At 39.1% G+C, this 20689-nt stretch overlaps 1 protein-coding gene across 1 annotated transcript in view; it reads left to right on the plus strand.

The window, feature by feature from the left end:
- HSF5 (heat shock transcription factor 5) overlaps nt 1–20689 on the plus strand; it is a 52576-nt gene that overhangs the window by 22604 nt on the left and 9283 nt on the right. Inside the window, 9 exon segments of the mRNA XM_049771688.1 lie at nt 4148–4262; nt 9952–10006; nt 10008–10088; nt 10091–10369; nt 10371–10415; nt 10417–10476; nt 12856–12996; nt 12999–13028; nt 17536–17542. Coding sequence (XP_049627645.1) covers nt 4148–4262; nt 9952–10006; nt 10008–10088; nt 10091–10369; nt 10371–10415; nt 10417–10476; nt 12856–12996; nt 12999–13028; nt 17536–17542 — 813 coding nt within the window.

A 20689-nucleotide genomic window follows, 5' to 3' on the forward strand; every position in this document is an offset into this window, starting at 1 on the left:
TTGGGCCACACCCGGTGACGCTCAGGGGTTACTCCTGGCTATGCGCTCAGAAGTCGCTCCTGGCTTGGGGGACCATATGGGACGCCGGGGGATCGAACCGCGGTCCGTCTCCTAGGCTAGCGCAGGTAAGGCAGGCACCTTACCTCGAGCGCCACCGCCCGGCCCCATCCAGCAGCTATTTCTGAGCAGACAGCCAGGAGTAACCCCTGAGCATCGCTGGGTGTGGCCCCCCCCCCAAAAAAAAAGATGTTGGGTTTAAGCCGATATAGTGAGTTATTTTTTAAATTATGTTTGCTGTTTGGAAGCTCTTATTTTTTTTTTTAGCATTTATATTGGGAATTTTCTCGCTATTGACAATGTACTGTTCTAGAATAGATTAAAATCAAACACACTTTAATTATATAAATGAATTATCTCCACAGGATGAAATATATGAAAAATTGTTTTTCCTAATCTAACATAATCTTACATTTATATTTGAAATAGAATTCTTTTCATTTTTTCAGTTTTTCATTCATTCCCTATGCAGTTCTGCGCCTTAGGAGAATACTGCCTTCAGGAAGACTCTGAAAGGTCTTTATACAAATGAGTGTTTTGGGACATCACATAGCAATAAATTGAGTTTTAGAAATGTTAGTGCATTAAACAGTTTGTTCATAATACAAATTAATTTGTAGTAAGCACAAGTTAAGTTTCTATAGCTAGGTTTTCTTATTCAGTAAAATTGCATGCTTTGTTCAGTTTTGTTGACATACGAAGTAGGACTATGCTTGTAAGAAAAAAGTCATTGAGGATTTTATATTCAACTCCTCTTCTTCACTCAGGTACTTTTCTACCATCCTTTTGTTACTGAATACTTGTTATTGAATGAATATTTGAAAGATATTCATTATTCTGTTTTCTTAGGCACCAAATTGGCTGTTAAGCTATGTACCAATATATTCTTCATTATATATTCTAGTTTGTTCGATAGACATTTTAAGCATGCTATAACAATTGTAGAAATGTAAAATAAATTTAGAATATACCAATATTAGAAAAATTAGCTCATAACTTCATTGATTTATTTTAAGGAAACACATTTATGGTGCCTCATTTTTAAAGCAGTTTAGTCACAGACTTATTTATAATTCTGCTTTAGGCATATGGTATTCCAATACCAGTATCTACTTCCCTCCACCAGTGACCCTCTTTTTCCCTCCCTCCCACCAGCTTGCCTCTATGACAGATACTTTTCTTTTCTTTTTTGTTTTTTCTTTTTTGTTTTTTTTGGGCCACACCCGGTGATGCTCAGGGATTACTCCTGGCTCTGAGCTCAGAAATCGCTCCTGGCTGACCATATGGGACACTGGGTGATCAAACCTCGGTCTCTCCTAGTGTAAGGTAAATGCCCTACTGCTTGTGCCACTGCTCCAGCCTCAATACTTTTCTAAAAATTTTTATTTGACATGAAAAATATTAAAAATATATATTTATTAAATCACTGTGAATGAGCAGGTTATTAATGACTGAGTTTCAGGCATAGAATGATAGAACACCAATCTCTTCACCAGAGTCCCCTTTCCTCAGCCATCTGTCCCCATTATCCCTCCCAACCCCTGTCTTGTCTCTATGGACAGGCACTTACAAAAAAACAAGAATGGTAAACGCTCTCTTTAACAGTACTGTTTAATTTAGGTAGAAGTTTCCCACACACTTCACACTTCACACTCCTGATTAAGTCTTTTCCTACCACTAGAGGGCTCAGTTTTTCTTTGCTATTAAAATGTTAGAAAAAAAAAATCCTGACTTTTTTTTTTTATCTGATGAAAATTTGGCAAATGTTGCAATCCCTTCCTTGGTGCTTTGGTCTTTAAATTTAACTTATTTTTTTTGGATATATATACTTATAAATGCCTATGAAAATAAACTTCATATCCAAAACAGTTATAGTGTATATTTGAATTTTTGAAAGGTTAAAGTGTAACCTTTGTCTAACATACACTGGAAATGAAAAGTTGAGTTTTCTGTGGCATTTTTTTTTTGTTTTAATTTTGGGCCACACTCACTCTTTCTTTGGCCCCTGATGTGGTATCTTAGTAATATCTAGCTTAATTTTTTTTTTTCCACTGGTGGGACTCAAATCTAGTGCCTCATATCTGCAAAGCTCAACTCCTGAGCAGTGCCTGCCACCACCAGCTTTTTCAATCACTGAACTTGCTAAAAAGATGTAATTTAGAAAATATCAATCCTTAATATTTATAGCTTAAGACTAATTCTGTCCCATTATTTAACATTTTCTTTTTATGTACAAAATCTATGCATGTGATATCTATATGCTTTTATTTTATTTTATTTTTGGTTTTGGGGCTACACCCAGTGACGCTCAGGGGTTACTCCTGGCTGTGCGTTCAGAAATCGCTCCTGGCTGGGGCACCATATGGGATGCCGGGGGATCGAACCACAGTTCGTGCTAGGCTAGCGCGGGCAAGGCAGATAGATGCCTTACCTCTTGTGCCACCGCTCCAGCACTTATATGCTTATTTTAAAATTAATAGTAAATACAGAAAAATAGAGGAACATTTTCATAGACTTTTATGATCTTAGCACATTTTGCTTTAAAAGATTAATGGTTGTTATTTAATGATTTTATTAGCATGCCCAAATATGAAAAATGTCTCTATAAAAATACTACCTCTTACTACATTCTTTAAAATATTCAGCATGTAATTTATTATATACAATAAATTCTACAAAAATTATTGAAGACTGGAAAGATAATATAGCATGCAGGGTATTAGCCTTGCATGTGGCTGACCTGGGTTTAATTTTCAGTGATTGTTGAGCACAGATTCAGAAGTAAGCCAGGTGAGCATTGCTGGGTATGGCCCCAAAACAAAACAAAACAAAAGAAATTCATCTAGATAAAATTAACACACGAACAATAAAAGAATAACTGACAGTAAAATAAAATTAACAAATTTGATATGTTTATCAACCTAGATACAAATCAAGATATTTGTATTTAATTCATTAGAGCTTGGGCTTTAATAAAAATAAAATACATTTTAGGAAGAAGAAAAATTTAAGGAATTATATATTTGAGACCATTTTCTTTGGAGTTTGTCTCCTGGCTTTTCATAATTGACTTTGTGTGTGACTTTTGCTAAATTTAATTATCGTCTGAGCTTTCATCTTATGATTTTGTTGAGCAATGTTGACACCTCATCCAATTAATCATTTGGATTAAATGAGGCAATATATGCAAGGCTTCTATTTCTGTGTCTGGAAATGGTAGGTGCAATAAATGTCATCTTCTGTTTAATCCAGAGGTATGATGTTTTAACTGGTTCTCATTTGTGCTTGAGAGTCTCTGGAACAGAGGAGACTTAACCATTAAGATTATATTTGTAATTGTTCCAGTACAAAGAAAAGAGCTCCATATTTTCATAGTATTATAATAACTATAAAGGGAAAGTTTGTAAAATGTCTTTCATTAGTGAAAATAATAGAAGCTAATGCTTGCTGATTCTTACTATATGCTTGTACTATTTTATCAGTGCTTTATGTATGTCAATGCATTCATCCCTCACCAATTATGTTAGGCGGGTAGTATTATAATTTTGGTGCAATATAATAAAAACTGAGCTCCACAGATATCAATTGCAAATCAACCTTACACAGATATTAACATTTTAGAGCTGGCCTCTAAAACCAGGCCACATTCCTGGCCACCCAGCTCAATGACTAAAACATTTTGATTTTGTACAGATTTCACTGGATGTTTAATTTTAGTAATGTTTGGGGGAGTTCGCTTATTGTATATCTTAAAAACAACCCCTCCCCCAAGTGGTTGTGACTATTAAATGATTGAAATGCTTACTTTGAATTCTAACTGTGTTTTAATATTTTCAACAAAATAAAATTAATTTCAGTAAGGTTAAATATTTGGTTAGATTAAAATGTGTGGGTGTTAAAGAATCATAAGTAAATAGGACCTTTCAAAAATTAGTTTATTTCTGTTTGCAAAAATTAATCAGACTTAAGTGGACTAAATATAAATGTATTAAGCCCATGAAGGGGAGCTAGTGGAAATTCTCCTTTCTAAATTGGGTGCTGTGGAGGTTTATTTAGGTTGACGACATGTCTGTCTTTGAATTTGTTCTAGCTGTGCTACAGTGCTGCTCGCCTTCTACCCACATGGACGCTCTAAGTAGTTGTGTCACACCCACTGCCTCTTCCTATGCTCACTGCAACTATTTCCAGGTGAGATTTGTAGAACAGTAGACATAACTCTGTGCTTTACATGAGACCTTACTGACCTTGTGTAATTTTTGTGAGTACATTTACCTTTATGAGAAGCCAGAAATAAGCTAATTCTGGCTAAAGTTTTTTTTTTCAATTCTTAAAAAAAAGGAGTTGAGATAAGAGACATCTGAGAATTCTAGTTCTATACTGTCTAATCTTGGAGCTACTAGCCACGTGAGGCTCTTTCTGTTTGTGTTGTTTTGGGGCCACACTCGTATGCACTGAGGGGTTATTCCTAGCTCTGCCTCAAAAATTAATGGCAGACTCTGGGGACCATATGGGATGCTAGGGATCGAACCTAGGTCAGCCGTGTGCAAAGCAAATGCCCTCCCCATTGTACTATGTTCTCTCACTCCGGCCCTTATTTGAGGTTCTTTAAATTTAGTTAAATTTTATTCCTCAGTCACACTAACCACATTTCAGGTGCTCAGCTCAATAGACTCATATGTTTAGTGATCACCAAAAATCTCTGCATAGGCAAACAATATTTTCCCTGCTGTTGAAATTGTTGAAATTTTAATGATGCTTTTTTAGGTTCTTACACGATAAAATAAGAATATTAGATAAATTGTAGAACTACTTATGTCGCCAATGGAAGATTCTTCTAGTATGGCCCTTTTCTTTTTCTTTTTTCTTTTCTTTCCTTTTTTTGGGGGGTGGTGTGTCATACCCAGCAACACTCAGGGGTTACTCCTGGCTCTGCACTAAAAAATCATTCCTGGCAGACTTGGGCGACCATATGAAATTCTGGGATCAAACCCGAGATTGTTGCGTGCAAGGCAAATGCCCTACTCACTGTGCTATTGCTCTGGCCCTAGTCCTTTTCTTTTTAAAGGAGAAAGGAAGAATGATTTCAAAATTGAAAAAACTAAGGCTGATGATTCCCTTTAGTCTTAGACCACCTCATGTTGTAAAATTGTCCTTTAATTACCTTCTCTTTATTTGTTACACATTCTAGACTACTTTATAAGATAAGATTTAATTCCATGTTTTACATTTTTGTGATGCAGTTGCTGAAAAATTGGACTATGTATTTATTTGTTGTTGATGTCATCTAGTTGAGATAGCCTCCATTCCTAAGAAAATAGCTAGTGACATTTCAGAAGTCAAAGAATTCTTTTATTTTCCTATAACTTCTATATGGGAAGCTAAATTATAATTATCGTCTTTTGGAATAATATAGATTCAGACCAAAGGAACTTAGTTGGACATATTTTGGAGGATCTTACCCAACACTACTTGGGGGATCACTCATAGACTGCAATATTTTGAGTTTAGTTCATGGCCCGGCAATGAGGTGCTTCTTGGATTCAATGTGCTGGGGGGGGGGGCGGGGAGCTGTGTTGTTGGTGCAACATCTGGCTGTGCCTGTTGTTTTTTTTTTAAACTTTATTTATATATTGATTGGTTGGTTGGTTGGTTTTTGGGCCACACCTAGCAGCACACCCAGCGACACTCAGGTCACTCCTGGCTCTGCACTCAGAAATCGCCCCTGGCAGGCTGGGGGACCATATGGGAAGCTAGGAGTTGAAGCAAGTCCCTCCCAGGTTGGCTTTATGCAAGGCAAATGCACTACCACTGTGCTATCTCTCCGGCCCCCTGGCTGTGCCTGTTGGTGGGGGCATGTGGTGCCAGGAATCTCCTTGGCCACCTACTTAGACTGACCCTTCCTTCCTTCCTTCCTTCCTTCCTTCCTTCCTTCCTTCCTTCCTTCCTTCCTTCCTTCCTTCCTTCCTTCCTTCCTTCCTTCCTTCCTTCCTTCCTTCCTTCCTTCCTTCCTTCCTCCCTCCCTCCCTCCCTCCCTCCCCTTCCCTCCCTCCCCTTCCCTCCCTTCTCCTCTCTTTCCCTCCCCTCCCCTCTTCTCTTCTCGCCTCTCTTCTCCTTTCCTTTCTTTTTTTTTTTTGTTTGTTGTTTTGTTTTTGTGTCACACCCGGCAGCTCTCAGGGATTACTCCTGGCTCCACGCTCAGAAAACACTCCTGGCAGGCTTGGGGGACCATATGGGATGCCGGGATTCGAACCAATAACCTTCTGCATGAAAGGCAAACTCCTTACCTCCATACTATCTCTCCAGCCCCTTCTTTCCTTTCTTCTTTCTTTTCTTTTCCTTTCTCCTCCCCTCCCCTCTCCTCCCCTGCTCTCTCCTCTCCTCCCCTCCCATCTCCTCCCCTCTCCTCTCCTCCCCTCTCCTCCCCTCCCATCTCCTCCCCTCTCCTCTCCTCTCCTCCCCTCCCATCTCCTCCCCTCTCCTCTCCTCTCCTCCCCCCCCCTCTCTCCTCCCCTCTCTCTCCTCCTCTCTCCCTCTCCTCTCCTCTCCTCTCCTCTCCTCTCCTCTCCTCTCCTCTCCTCTCCTCTCTTCTCTTCTGCTCTCCTCTCCCCTCCCCTCCTCTCCCCCTCTCCTCCCCTCTCCTCCCCTCTCCTCTCCTCACCTCTCCCCTCCCCTCTCCTCTCCTCAACTCTCCTCTCCCCTCCCCTCCCCTCTCTTCTCCTCAACTCTCCTCTCCCCTCCCCTCCCCTTCCCTTCCCTCTCCTCTCCTCAACTCTCCCCTCCCCTCCCCTCTCCTCTCCTCACCTCTCCTCTCCTTTCCTTTCCTCTCCTTTTTTTTTTTTAATTTATTTTTGCTATGCCAGAGATAAAATTCTAGGCCTTAAACATGCCAAGTAGGCACTCTACCACCAAATTCCAACCCTGGCACTCGGTGGATGTTTTGAATGCCAGATAACATCCACAATGAGTAGTTCAGTTTATTAATCTTCACTAGAGGGACACATACACACACAATTATATAATCTCACGAATTGGATACTCTTGTAAATGTCTAGACATGCTCCTGGATTACAGTAGAGATACTAATGCACCACCTATGTATTTTATATATATGTATTTTTGGTTTTTTTTTTGGGGGGGGCACACCATACTGCTCAGAGCTAACTTGGCTCTGTGCTCAGGGATTGCTTCTGCTAATGCTTAGGGGACCTTATGGAGTGCCAAGAATCAAATTCAGGTTGGCTGCATGCAAGGTAAATGCCTTACCTGATGTACTATAACTCCAGCTTTATATTTATATATAGTTTTTATTATTACTTTGGTGTTGAACCATAACCAGCAGTGTTCAGGGCTTACTCCTGACTCTGCACTCAGGGATCACTCCTGGCACTCTTAGGGGATTATTTGTGGTTCTGGGTATTGAATCTAGGTCAGCTGCATACAAAGCAAGCATCCTACCCTCTGTACTATCACTCTGGCCCTATAGTTGTTTTTTAGAATAATTAATTTAAAACATTGAAAAAAGCTCTTAATATAAAGATAATACATGTTCACGATAAGAAAATGCAAATCAGTAGACATAAAAATTTTAAATTAAACAAAAGGAAGGGTTTCAGAGGCCATTCTAAAAATAAATTCTGTTAATTTATCTTGCTTATAAATGTTGGTAAGAGTGTGGTGGCGGGGCCGGAGAGATAGCATGGAGGTAAGGCGTTTGCCTTTCATGCAGGAGGTCATCGGTTTGAATCCCGGTGCCCCATATGGTCCCCTGTGCCTGCCAGGAGCAATTTCTGAGCATGGAGCCAGGAAAAACCCCTGAGCACTGCCGGGTGTGACCCAAAAACCACAAAAAAAAAAAAAAAAAAAGTGTGGTGGCATTGAGTATAATGTAATGGGCTAAGAACAAGAACTCTTGAGTCATGCAAACTGGGTTTGAAATCTGGCTTTCTCAATTATTTTATTGTTCTTTTTGGATAAATTGCAAAATTTCACTGAACTTTTATCATTTGGAAATGGAAACAACCACATTTCACAGAACAGTTATAAGGATTAAATATTATAAAGTACATAGAGCACTTTACTTGGCATGTGATAATAATTCAATTATGTTGTTGGCTCTAGTAAACTAGCTTGATGCTTATGCTGTTCAAATTTACATGTTTTGGCATTGGTGTTATTCAAGTCACTCACACATGTTTTGTAACATGGCATGCTTTATTTATTTTTCATTTTTGGGCCACACCCAATATTGCTCATGTGCAATTTCTGGCTCTGTGCTCAGGAGTGACCGAATGACCTGGCAATGTTTGGGGAACCATCTGTAGTGCTGAGAATTGAAGTAGATGCAAGACTACTCTGCACTCTCTCCAGCCCATGGACTCTCTTAATATAGCAGGTTTAGCCATAATCATCTCAGATTATAAATATGTATTTTATTTTTATAATATGAGATAATACTTATTAGACACAATCAGTGCAAAACTGCACTTGACTATTAGCTTGTTATATATGTAATAAATGCTGTATGTTGACAGCTTTAGATTATCAAACATGTAAACAAAAAACTCTACAAAGCATTATTTATAAGAGAATACATCTTCAAGATATCAGTCTAAAAATGATAGTGATTTGTTGTTGTTGGTTTTTTTTTGGGGGGTGGAGCATACCTGGTGATGTTCAGGGGTTACTCCTGGCTATGTGCTCAGAAATCGCTCCTGGCATGGGGAACTATATGGGATGCCTGGGGATTGAACCGAGGTTTATCCTAGGCTAGCACTGGCAAGGCAGATGCCTTACCACTCCGTGCCACCGCTCCAGCCCTGATAGTGATTTTCTTTTTTTTTTTTTTTTTTTTTTTTTGGTTTTTGGGCCACACCCGGTAACGCTCAGGGGTTACTCCTGGCTATGCGCTCAGAAGTCGCTCCTTGGCTTGGGGACCATATGGGACGCCGGGGGATCGAAACCGCGGTCCGTCTCCTAGGCTAGCGCAGGTAAGGCAGGCACCTTACCTCCAGCGCCACCAGCCCGGCCCCTGATAGTGATTTTCAATATATTGTGTTATTATTCAAAACATTAATCTTAGGAAACAAAGCTATTTTCTATTTTATTCATTTTTCCTCAGATAATCGGCACAGAGTATCATCTCTTCCTTAAGATCTGTAGAAGCATTGGGTGGACTGTATGAAAAATGAATTTTGGTTTCTTTTTATTTATTATTATTATTGGTTTTGGGCTACATAGCGTGGTTCTTCATTGGGGGACTACTCCACCATGGTACTTGGGGGGACATTCAATCCTGGAATAGAACCAACCTCTTACTTGAAAAGCATGTGCTCCAGTCCTTGATGCTATCTGCCTCACCCCAACAAGTGATGTGTTTTTGACAATGTTATGAAAATGTTGGTATTATAGACATTTTATCCAGCAACTAGTTATTTGGATAATAGAGACTTTTGGTTTTGTATTCTTTAACCCTCTTAGTCCATTCCATACTAAAATAGCATAGTGTTGACATTACGATGTCAACAGTACAGTTGAAGCTACCATTGCTGAAAAGTTGGCATTCCCACTTTCTTCAATGAGCTTTTTTTTTTTTTTTGGTTTTTGGGCCACACCCAGTGACGCTCAGGGGTTACTCCTGGCTATGCGCTCAGGAAGTTGCTCCTGGCTTCTTGGGGGACCATATGGGACGCCGGGGGATCGAACCGCGGGTCCGTCCTAGGCTAGCGCAGGGCAAGGCAGGCACCTTACCTCCTGCGGCCACCTCCTCGCCGGCCCCTTTAATGAGCTTTAAGTTTACTACTTATATTAACATTCATCAGCCTAAGTATTATTGCTTTCCTCCTTAATCTTATTTGTTGATTTTCTATCCAAACAGTCCTATTTCTCTTTTCTCAGAAATCCTTCAATGCAATCCTCCTATCCAGTTGAATTTCTACCTTCTAATTGGCCTTTGCAGTGCTACTGATGAAAATAAAAAGACAGAAGTTAACCTAGAGGCTGTTTTTCAGATAGTAGATGAGTTGCATTCCTCCCTCTAGAATTGGAGATGGTAAAGGTGGAGCCTGTCGAAAATCAGTGTCCAACATCTCAGTCTAACAGAGGCCAACATATCCTAGCTAATTCTAACAGCAACCCATCTGCCACAAGTCAGGCTAGCCAGCTGGAGCCACTTACTCCTGTAGGCTCAGATATTACATCTTTTATGGTTGGAACAGAAACAAGCAATTACTGCTCTCTACCACAGTCACCCGAGTACATCTATACCATCCACACAGCTCAACTGTTGAAAATTACTACAGTGCAGGAATCTGCTGGCTATCCAACAAGCTCATGCCAAACTGAAGGAGCAGCTAAGTCATAAATCCATCTTCATCATCAATAGTTTTTGTGCAGGAAGGGCTGCCATTCAGCACACACCAGGTAAGGGGACAAAAAAAATCTGAATAAAATCTCACAGTCTTTTGTGCTTCTTGCACGAGGGACTGTCCTAGTGAAGAGTTTGACCAAAATTTTACTTGGATTCAATGCCAGTTATGCTGAGCAGAAGTATCCTGTCCCAGTGGTCCTGTATGAAAGATTCAGAAATAAGCAACCTTAACTTTCTAGACCTCTTCTCACTGTGTTGAGGGTCTGAGGGTCAAACTCTAGAGAGGGGAATTCGGATTGAGCACCATGATAGAAAAACAAGCTTGAAAGCATCACTTGCTTTTTCTTCCTGAATTTGAATGAACTGGTTGGGCCTGTCTGATATAAATAATGCCACCAAGAAGGATAGTTTATATAACAATGTCAAATAATATCAGGAATTTTCTAGTTATTTGTAGCATGGAGGTTGTGACTTTAAGGTTTCTTTTTAAATATTTTCTTATTATTGAAATCTAATTTTATTTATAAGCATACTGTTTGAATTTTCTTATTGATTTCTGCATCCTAAAGCAGAACTTTGACTAGTTTATGAGACACTGAGAAAGTAGAATAATTATTGCTTTGACTTTGTTTCTAACTTCAACTTTATAATACTTAAGAAAATTGCTTTTTATGAATTAAGTATCTTTTTACTTTTAATTTGAAAAACAGTCTTTTATATGTATATGTGTATTTTTTTTGGTGGTTTGTTTTTTTCCTAACTATTGAGGCACAAACTACAGTGGCTCAGAGATTCTGCACTTAGGAATCACCCCTAGTAGAGGTGAGGAGGACAATCTGAGATACTGGGGGTGAACTGGGTCGCCTGTATGCAAGGCAAATGCCCTATCAACTGTACTATCTAGAGGGCCCCTATGTCTATGTTTTTTTGTTTGTTGTTTTGTTTGGTTTTGGGGGGTGTCACACCCAGCGGCACTCAGAGGTTACTTCTGGGCTCTGCACTCATGAAGATCGCCTCCTGGCAGGCTTGAGGGACCATATGGAACGCCGGGATCGAGAACCACCATCCGTCCTGGATCGGGCTGTGTGCAAGGCAAATGCCTTACCACTGTGCTATCTCTCTGGCACCCGTTTTATTTTTTTCATTTGGTGTACTCTAAAATATTTTTCTTGTTAGAAACCTATCAAGATATTTTTGGCATATTTTGTATTTTGGCATATTTTTCTAAAATGCAGTGTTTTTTTTAGCTCTAGTTTCAGATCCATATCAAGATTTTTATCAATTCATTTTTAGTTTAGCTGTTAAAAACAGAATATTATATGTCAAAATAATATTTTAAGTTCAGCAAACTAAAGATAGTCCCATTAAGTTTCAAATGAATTGTGGTAAGTACAAACAGAATTTATCTTATTCCTTCATTGTCAGATCAAATATTGTACTTTTAAAATTGCATTAACATGGTAAATTTTCTTTAAAAAATATTAACATAACAACTTTTTGCAGCTTTTTTTCCTATTTATTAATTTTATCATTTTAAGTGAAACTTAAAATATGTATTATATTTTTAGTATTAACATTTTTGCCCTTCTCCCCTAATATCAACATATTTTAATTAGTTAATTTAGGTTTTGGGGCCACACCAGTGGTGCTCAAGGGATTACTCCTGGCTCTGCAATCACTCCTGGCAGGCTCGGGGGACCATATGGGATGCCCGGGATCAAAGTTGGGTCAGTCCTGGGTCAGATCACATGCAAGGCAAATGCCCTAGGGCTAGTGCTATCACTCTGGTACCCAACTTATTTTTAAATGAATTTACAAAGATAAACAAAGTATTTCAAAAATCCTTACCTGATGAAGGGTATAGGATGTTTCAAAGAAAACAGGAAATCCAAGAAATAAACTTCTATGTAACAAGCAGGATAGTATATAGTTTTTATCAGGACTGAAGCTTATAACAATTTTGAGGGCCTCAGTCCAAAGAATAAACAGTAAGTAGAACATATCCCATTGATATTGTTCAACAGGATTTTTTCTGTGGCCATTCCAGTATTACCAACAGAAGGGAAAATTTGATGGAAGGAGTGCTATTGTGGAAAAATATAATGGTGGTCACCAATTGTGGATTTAAGTGTATTTTAGAAAAATCTCTAAGCTTTGTGCTGAATCTTCCTCTGATCATAAACAAGTATTTTAGCTCCATATATATGTTAATGGTTTATGTATGAGGAAACATGCATTCTTTTGAATATTCAAATCAACTGAGCAAAATAAAAGATAGTATTTATCAGAAAGATGAAAACCTAATGAGCATGTTTATTTATGATTGATTTTGATTTTTGGTTTATTGGGTTATGTTTTTATGATAGAACTCTGATACCTTCTAATAGATATTTTTGGGTAATTCATAATAACGAGTGGGTTTAATATTTTAGGTGGATGCCAGTATAAAATGCCAGTCCAACCCACCTGAAAATATCTGCCTTCAGAACAGATGGGATACCTTATTTCAGAAATAAGGGTCTGCTAGCAAGTCTAGTAAAGACACAAGTTTATCCACTCCAGCCAGAAACAGGAGAGCGAAAGAAGCAACTCACAGCAAGGAAAGGTCCCCTGGGTAAGGATTCTTAGGCTCTGGGAATACTAGTACAACTACAGTGTAGCATTCATAAAGAAATGAGTTTTTAATGGTTCTATATTATCTTAAATCTAATTATTATCACATTGCTTTTTAGATAACTTTAGTCTTAACTGTCTTTTTTCTTAACTATTTTTGTAAGTTGTGCAAATTGTTTTCCTAATATTGGATGGAAGAATTTTTATCTTCAATAAGATAGAACGTATTTCAATGAAAGTCGAGGAATTTGCAATGCTCGGAGAAGGCAAAGATGGATGGTGATCTAATAAGATGGCAAACACTTTGTAGTTACTTTGATTTTTTTGGAGAGAATTTGGACCATACCCAGAGTTACATTGGGCCTGCTCCTGGCTCTGTATTTCTGCGCTTTTAGGGCTGTTCTGGGGAACCATGTGGTGCTGGGGATCCATATGGCATACCAAAGCAAACATCTTAACCCTGTACTGTTTTCTGATGCTAAACATTTTGTAATTAAAAATGAACCTTTGTTTCTGTCTCTGTCTCTTATGTCTCTACTTTTTTCTCTCTCTTTCTTGTACTATCTCTTGTACTATCTCTCTACTCTCCAATGCATTTGTTTCCTATTAACAGACTATATAAGACAAGAAGGAATCTACTAAAATCGAGGTGTTAAAATTAATTACAGGAGTGGCCGTAGGGTGTTTGCCTTGCACGTGGCTGACCCAGTATGGACCTGGGCTTGATCTCTAGTGTCCCATTTGGTCCCCCGAGCCAGGAGCAATTTCTGAGCACATAGCCAGGAGTAACCCCTGAGTGTCAATGGGTGTGGCCCCCCAAAAAAACAAACAAACAAAATTACAGGAACATTAAAGACTTTATCCCCAGTACACCATAAAGATACTTGAAGTATGATTGTGTACCACATTGTCTTCTTTTTGGTTTGTAGGGGTTATTTCTTTAGGCACATATTGTTCATTCTATCTTCAGAGAAATCGGACAATTTGAGGGGGCACATTCCATGATGCTGGTAGCTCTACTCCTGACTATATGCTTGGGAGTCATTTCTGGTGGAGCTTGGAGAACCAAGTGGTGCTTGAAGAACATCTTGTAAAGTCAGGGATCAAATTTGGGCCTCCTACATACAAAGGCTGCCCGCACTCATTCTATTGAACTATCTCTCTGGCCCCAGAGTAATTTTCTTAAGAAAATAGTGACATCTAATAAAATATGTTTGATAGGGTAATATATGAATGTATGTTCCAAAAACAAGTAATCTCAAAGTCCTCAGTGGACAACTTATCCTCAAATTAAGTGCAGGTCAGAGGAATGGAATTCAGGTAGAATCAGTAGCTTTTTACCTATAAAATTTTGAAAACATTGAGAACTTTTATGAGAATAAAAAGTAAGCTATTGGTGATATTACTATTAGCAGATAATATCTATTGTTCACTTTATAGGTTTCTTTCTGAAATAAACACTCATGTTCTTAATAATGATCTTAAGGGGCCAGAATGATAGCACAGTGGGTTGATACATGTGGTTGACTGGCTGGCATGTGCTTGATACAGGTTCGATTCTACATAGTCTCCAGAATCCATCAGGAATGATTCTTTTTTTTTTTTTGGGGGGGGGGGTCACACCTGGCGGTGCTCAGGGGTTACTCCTGGCTGTCTGCTCAGAAATCGCTCCTGGCAGGCACGGGGGACCATATGGGACACCGGGATTCGAACCAACCACCTTTGGTCCTGGATTGGCTGCTTGCAAGGCAAACGCCGCTGTGCTATCTCTCCCGGGCTTAGGAGTGATTCTTGAGTGCAGAGCAAGGAGTTACCCCTTGTGCACAGTCATATATGGTCCCAAAACAAAAACAAAAAAAATGATCTTAATTAGGACTGGAACAATAGTACAGTTTGTTAGAGTGCTTGTTTTGCTGGGGCTGATCTGGGTTTATCCGTGGCATCCAATATGGTTTCCCCAAGTGCGCTCCCACAAGTAATTCCTGCGTGTAGAGCTGGGAGCAATCCTTGAGCACTGCTGCGTGGCCCCCAAAAAATAAATAAGAAAATATCTTAATTACATATCTTAGCATTCAACTTAGCTTGCACTGTTACTTTTGGTAGAGAATATGGCCGAATCTAGATTAAAGATTAATCTCATCACTGAAGATTATTTAAACAATTTCATAGTTTTTAAAGGTAATTTAGAAAAGGAAAGAAGGAAAGAAAATATTACTATGTACTTATATTTTTAGGTGATGCTGGATATCAAACCTAAGGTCTCACATATATTACGCATATAGTCTACCTCAGAGTCAATCCACTGCCCTATGTAGGGGACATTGTCTTACCATACAGAAATCTTGATTAAACTGTCAGTTTCATCATTTTAATGATAGGTAAAGCTGGTTTGTAGAGGATAAGTAACTTGTTCAAGCTCATAGATTAATAATATAGCTAATATTTTACAATGTACTGATTGTATCCTCTGATACATAAAAGTTTGCTTTTTCATTTGTGTTTCTGGTGTCATATTCAAGAATCAGTAAGAAACTTAAAGTTCTGATGCATTTCCACTTCTTGTAAGAAGTTTAGATTCTCAGATTTAGATCTTTAACTCTTTTTTGTGATTTTTTTTGTATATAGTGAAAGATGAGGCCTCGCTTTATTCTTTTGAATGATACTCAGTTTTCCCATCCTCACGGGTTGGAAAGCCTAACCTTTACCCATTTAATCACCTTATCTTGTGGCTTACTTTTGGCTTCTCTGTTTTAGTTTAATGTTATGTATTTTTATGCCATTATGATATGATCTCTGTATGGGGGGGGAAGCAAAGCATTTTGGGGCCATTGAAAACTGACATCCTTGGCCAGCTGGAATCTCCCAGCTCTATAGCCACAGAAATCTTTTATTAGCACTCAGTTCTGTCATTCTAGCTAAAAAATATCCATAGAGTACATAAATGAGTTATTATAGCTATATTCCAGTAAAACATTATTTTCAAAAACAGATTCTAGACCTAATATGACCCAGGGGTCATAATTTGGTAACCATTAATTTAGACTAACAGTTTATTTTATTTATTTATTTATTTTTGGTTTTTCAGGCCACACCCGTTTGATGTTCAGGGGTTACTCCTGGCTAAGTGCTCAGAAATCGCTCCTGGCGATTTCCCTGACCATATGGGACGCTGGGGGATCGAACCTCGGTCCTTCCTTGGCTAGCGCTTGCAAGGCAGACACCTTACCTCTAGCGCCACCTCGCCAGCCCCAACAGTTTATTTTTCAACAGCAACAATGAATGGCAGAAAGGAATAGAAACAATATTTTCAGTTTCCTAAAAGAAAGTTATAATTCTCTGTGCAGAAAAAGTATCCTTCACAAATGAAGATAAATTGATATTTCCTAATAAAATATGAAGAGCTTTTGCCACACCAGATCAACACTGAAGGAAATTACATGGCGTGTTCTCCAGTGAGAAGGAAGCTAAAACATATAGATTACTCTGGGCTTTGCTGATACATACTGAAATTTCTAGAGTAGTTACCAACATGAGAAATAATGCAAAGGAAGGCAAAAACGGGGGGAGAAAATAGTAAAAAAGTATAGAGGGCAAAGAGAAAGTAAAATGTAAGTGGGAGGGGACTGGAGAGTCTAAGGCACACACTTTGCCACATGGCTTTAGAGGTGACCCAATTTAATCCCTCAAAGGCCACTTACTAGTAAATACCAGCAGCACAATTTAAACAGCAATGTATTCTTCTGCCTCATAGTGACCTATAGACCAAGAATTGCCAGAAAGGGATCCTGGATCTTCTGAGCATTGGTTGGGCAACAAAAAACATTGAACAAGTGGATAGAAAGACCATGAAATATGCAAACAGAAAGTGTGAGGCTGAATTAACCATTGTGTGTGACTTATTTGGAATTTACATCATATCTCTATATGTGTATAATCGCCATGCCTTATCACCAAAGCCTTGTGCCATATCCCCAATTCCTTCCAAAAATCCTCTATTTATTATTTCCTTCACTTTCCTTCCAGTCACTATCTTAGTTTAGTTTCACTGAGTTTGAGGTTTTTTTGGATTAGTTGGTTTGCTTTAGTTATGCATTTCTCACATCTAAGTGAAAAGCTGATATTTTTTGTTAGAAATAAAAACATTTTGGACCCGGAGAGATAGCACAGCAGCATTTGCCTTGAAAGCAGCCGATCCAGAACCAAAGGTGGTTGGTTCGAATCCCGGTGTCCCATATGGTCCCCCGTGCCTGCCAGGAGCTATTTCTGAGCAGACAGCCAGGAGTAACCCCTGAGCAATGCCGGATGAGGCCCAAAAACCAAAAAAAAACAAAACCAAAAAAAAACATTTTATTTGGTGGTACTGAGGGAGGGGAGGGAAGAGGGAGAGAGAAAAAATGAGAGAGGGACAAAGATAGGTAGGTAGATACATATATACACACATACAGATATACATATATACATTTATATACATACATATATACATACATACATGCAATGAGAGCCCTGGTATAAAACCCAGCATGAAAGTAGGAAAGTCTACATCTCAAAAGGGGAGGAGATGTGGGTGATGTGCTCGGGCACATGTACCCAGGCAACACATAAAAGGTAATTGTTTTTCACTTCTTTATTTTTGTATAATCATCTCAAGATCTATCATTTTGTCCCAAAATACATAATCTCATCTTTTTAAAAAAACATTTCGAACCACATTTAGCTTTGTACTGTGGTGACATAGATGGCAATGCTCAAGTAATCATATGTAGTACCAGTATTTGAACCATGATTGCAACCATGGATCATGCTAGGGCAAGCCCCTTAACCTTTGTAAGATTTGATTTTTTTTTTTAGTAGCAGATTATTATTACTTCATTGTGTAATATATGCAGATTATTTCTTTATCCAGTTATGTGTTGATGGATGTTTAGTTTGATTCTGTGTTTTGGCTTTTGTGAATATGCTGCTATGGATTTAGGAGTGCAAATATCTTTTTGAATCAGTGGTGTGTGTGTGTGTGTGTGTGTGTGTGTGTGTGTGTGTGTTTGATACTCGGCTATTCTCTTAGTACTTCTGACTCTGTATTTAGGGATCACTGTTAGTGCTTGTGGGATCATATGTGGTACCAGGCTCTACCTTGGTCAGCCACATTCAGGGAAATTCCTTAACCCCAGCACTCTCTCCCTTACTCCTAAGTAACCCCTAAATATTGCTGAGTGTGGCCCCATCTGCCTGACCTCTCTCAAAAGAATGTGTCTGGTTTATTTTTTGTTTGTTTGTTTTTGTTCTTTTTTAGAGGTTTTTTTTGTTTGTTTGTTCTTTGTTTTGGAGCTATGCCTACTCATGTTCAAAGGTACTCTTGGTTCTATACTCAGGAATCACTCCTGGCAGGCTGGGGGGGAGGGTCACTCCTGGGATGCTGGGGATTAAATCTGGGCCATCCGAATACAAAGCAAATGCCCTACCTGCTATACTAACACTCTGGTCCCCCAAACAAAACATATTCATGTTCTTGTTTTTTTTTTTTTTTTTTATTTTGTTTTGGGGCCATGCCTGGCAAAACTCTGGAGTTACTCCTGGCTCTTCACTCAGAAATTCCTCCAGGCAGGCTTGGGGTATGACATGGGATACTGGGGATCAAATTCAGGTCAGCTGCATGCAAAGCAAGCTCCCCTATCTATTGTACTGTTGCTCAGCCCCCAAACATGCTCATATCTAAGAGAGATTGTTCCAAAGGTTCAAACCTTACCATACCCTGCTTAAAGTCCAAGATCTTTTTTATTTATTTATTTATTTATTTATTTATTTATTTATTTATTTATTTATTTGTTTGTTTGGTTGGTTGGTTTTTGGGTCACACCCAGCAGGCTCAGAGGTTACTCCTGGCTCTGTACTAAGAAATCACTCCTGGCAGGCAAGGGGGAACCCAATGGAATGCTGGGATTTGAACCACTGTCCACCCTGGATAGGTTGCTTGCAAGGCAAATGCCCTACCGCCCCCAGTCCAAGATCTTTTTTTTTTTTTGTTTTTGGCCCACACCCGGCAGTGCTCAGGGGTTACTCCTGGCTGTCTGCTCAGAAATAGCTCCCGGCAGGCTCGGGGGACCATATGGGACACCGGGATTCAAACCAACCACCTTTGGTCCTGGATCGGCTGCTTGCAAGGCAAACGCCTCTGTGCTATCTCTCCGGGCCCAGGCTAGCTTATTTTTAAACCCTACTTTTGTTCTCTGAAAATACTATTTTTGCTTTATTCATGAACTTTTATTTTAAGAGTAGAAAACAGTTGCTAGGGGTTGAGTCAAGAGGAATGAGGAAATAGTTGATTAAAGAGTAGTAGTAGAGATAGTGCAGTGGGTAAGGCTGACACAGGCTTGATCTCTGGTAACGTATGATCCCCTGAACCCCACCAGGAGTGATACCTAAGCACATTAATGATGGAAGGAAGTGCAGTTAGGAGAAGGGACCACTCTGACATTAATCACTCTGGATAAGAACTGGATGATGAAAGGAAGAAAATACTGTTCTTACTTGTTCTGACTTTTGGCTTTCCTTTCTTTTTTTTTTTTTTTTTTTTTTTTTTTTTTTGCCCCGGCCCCCCCCTTGGCTTTCCTTTCTAAGGAGACTCTCCCTTGTTCTCCTCTTCCTCTCCTTCCTCCTCTTCCTCCCTTTTCCTCTTCCTATACTTCTCACTTTTGTTCCTCCTCCTTCTGTTCCTTCATTACCATCTAAAGTGGTCCTTGAGGACACTGCAGTTTGGGGGACCAATCCAGTTTTTGTTGCCTGCTTCCTGCTGGATGGATCTTCAGGATCTGAAGGATTACTTTCCTCTGAGGCTGAATACTCACATAAGTAAGCCAGACTTACTTTTTCCTCTGTCACTTCAATTCTCTGCATTGATTTCTAAATGTGATTGAAAACAGGCAGAGAATGAGCTGGAGTGATAGTACAGCAGGCATGGGCTTGCCATACAAGTGATCAATCCCTGGCATCTCATATGATCCCCCAGAGGCCCGCCAGAAGTGATTCCTGAGTGTAGAGTCAGAAATGAGCCCTGAGCATAGCAAAGTGTGGTCCTAAATCCAAAACAACAACAACAACAATAATAACAAAGGCAAGAATCTAATTTAAGTATTCTTTTTAAGCTTGAAAAATCTGACATTTGAGTCAACATTTGTACTTTGCCCGTTCTCTTTTCTTAATGGAACCTATTTGAAAATAGCTTGAAAGAGTAGATTGGATTGATAAGATAGTACCTTTATTCTGATCTTTGCCATAAAGGTTTCTCCCATTGTCTTTTAAAAATACCTGAGAGAAGATTCTACGCTCTCTCATTAGGTATTTAAATTGGGATATCAAAGCATTTGGAGGCACAGCTAGATTACTGAACTCTCACCAATAAATTAGCCTCTATTGCAGGAAATAACTTGCATCCATCTCTGCTTTCACACTGAGTCCTCTAGCCTGAATTCATTTATTGTTTTAGGTTTCTGATTATGGGTCAAGAAACAGGCAACACATTGTAAGTTATGTCACCTTCTCTTTCCTGTGGTTACTTGCCCATTTTGGCATGTATTTTTGCCTTCCAGGGTATTATCTCAGGCACCAGATTTTTTTTTTACCAAATGTTTTGATATCAATTACAAAACTTCATTTTAG

This window comes from Suncus etruscus, chromosome 1, assembly GCF_024139225.1.
Source record: "Suncus etruscus isolate mSunEtr1 chromosome 1, mSunEtr1.pri.cur, whole genome shotgun sequence".
Classification (NCBI taxonomy): Eukaryota; Metazoa; Chordata; class Mammalia; order Eulipotyphla; family Soricidae; genus Suncus; species Suncus etruscus.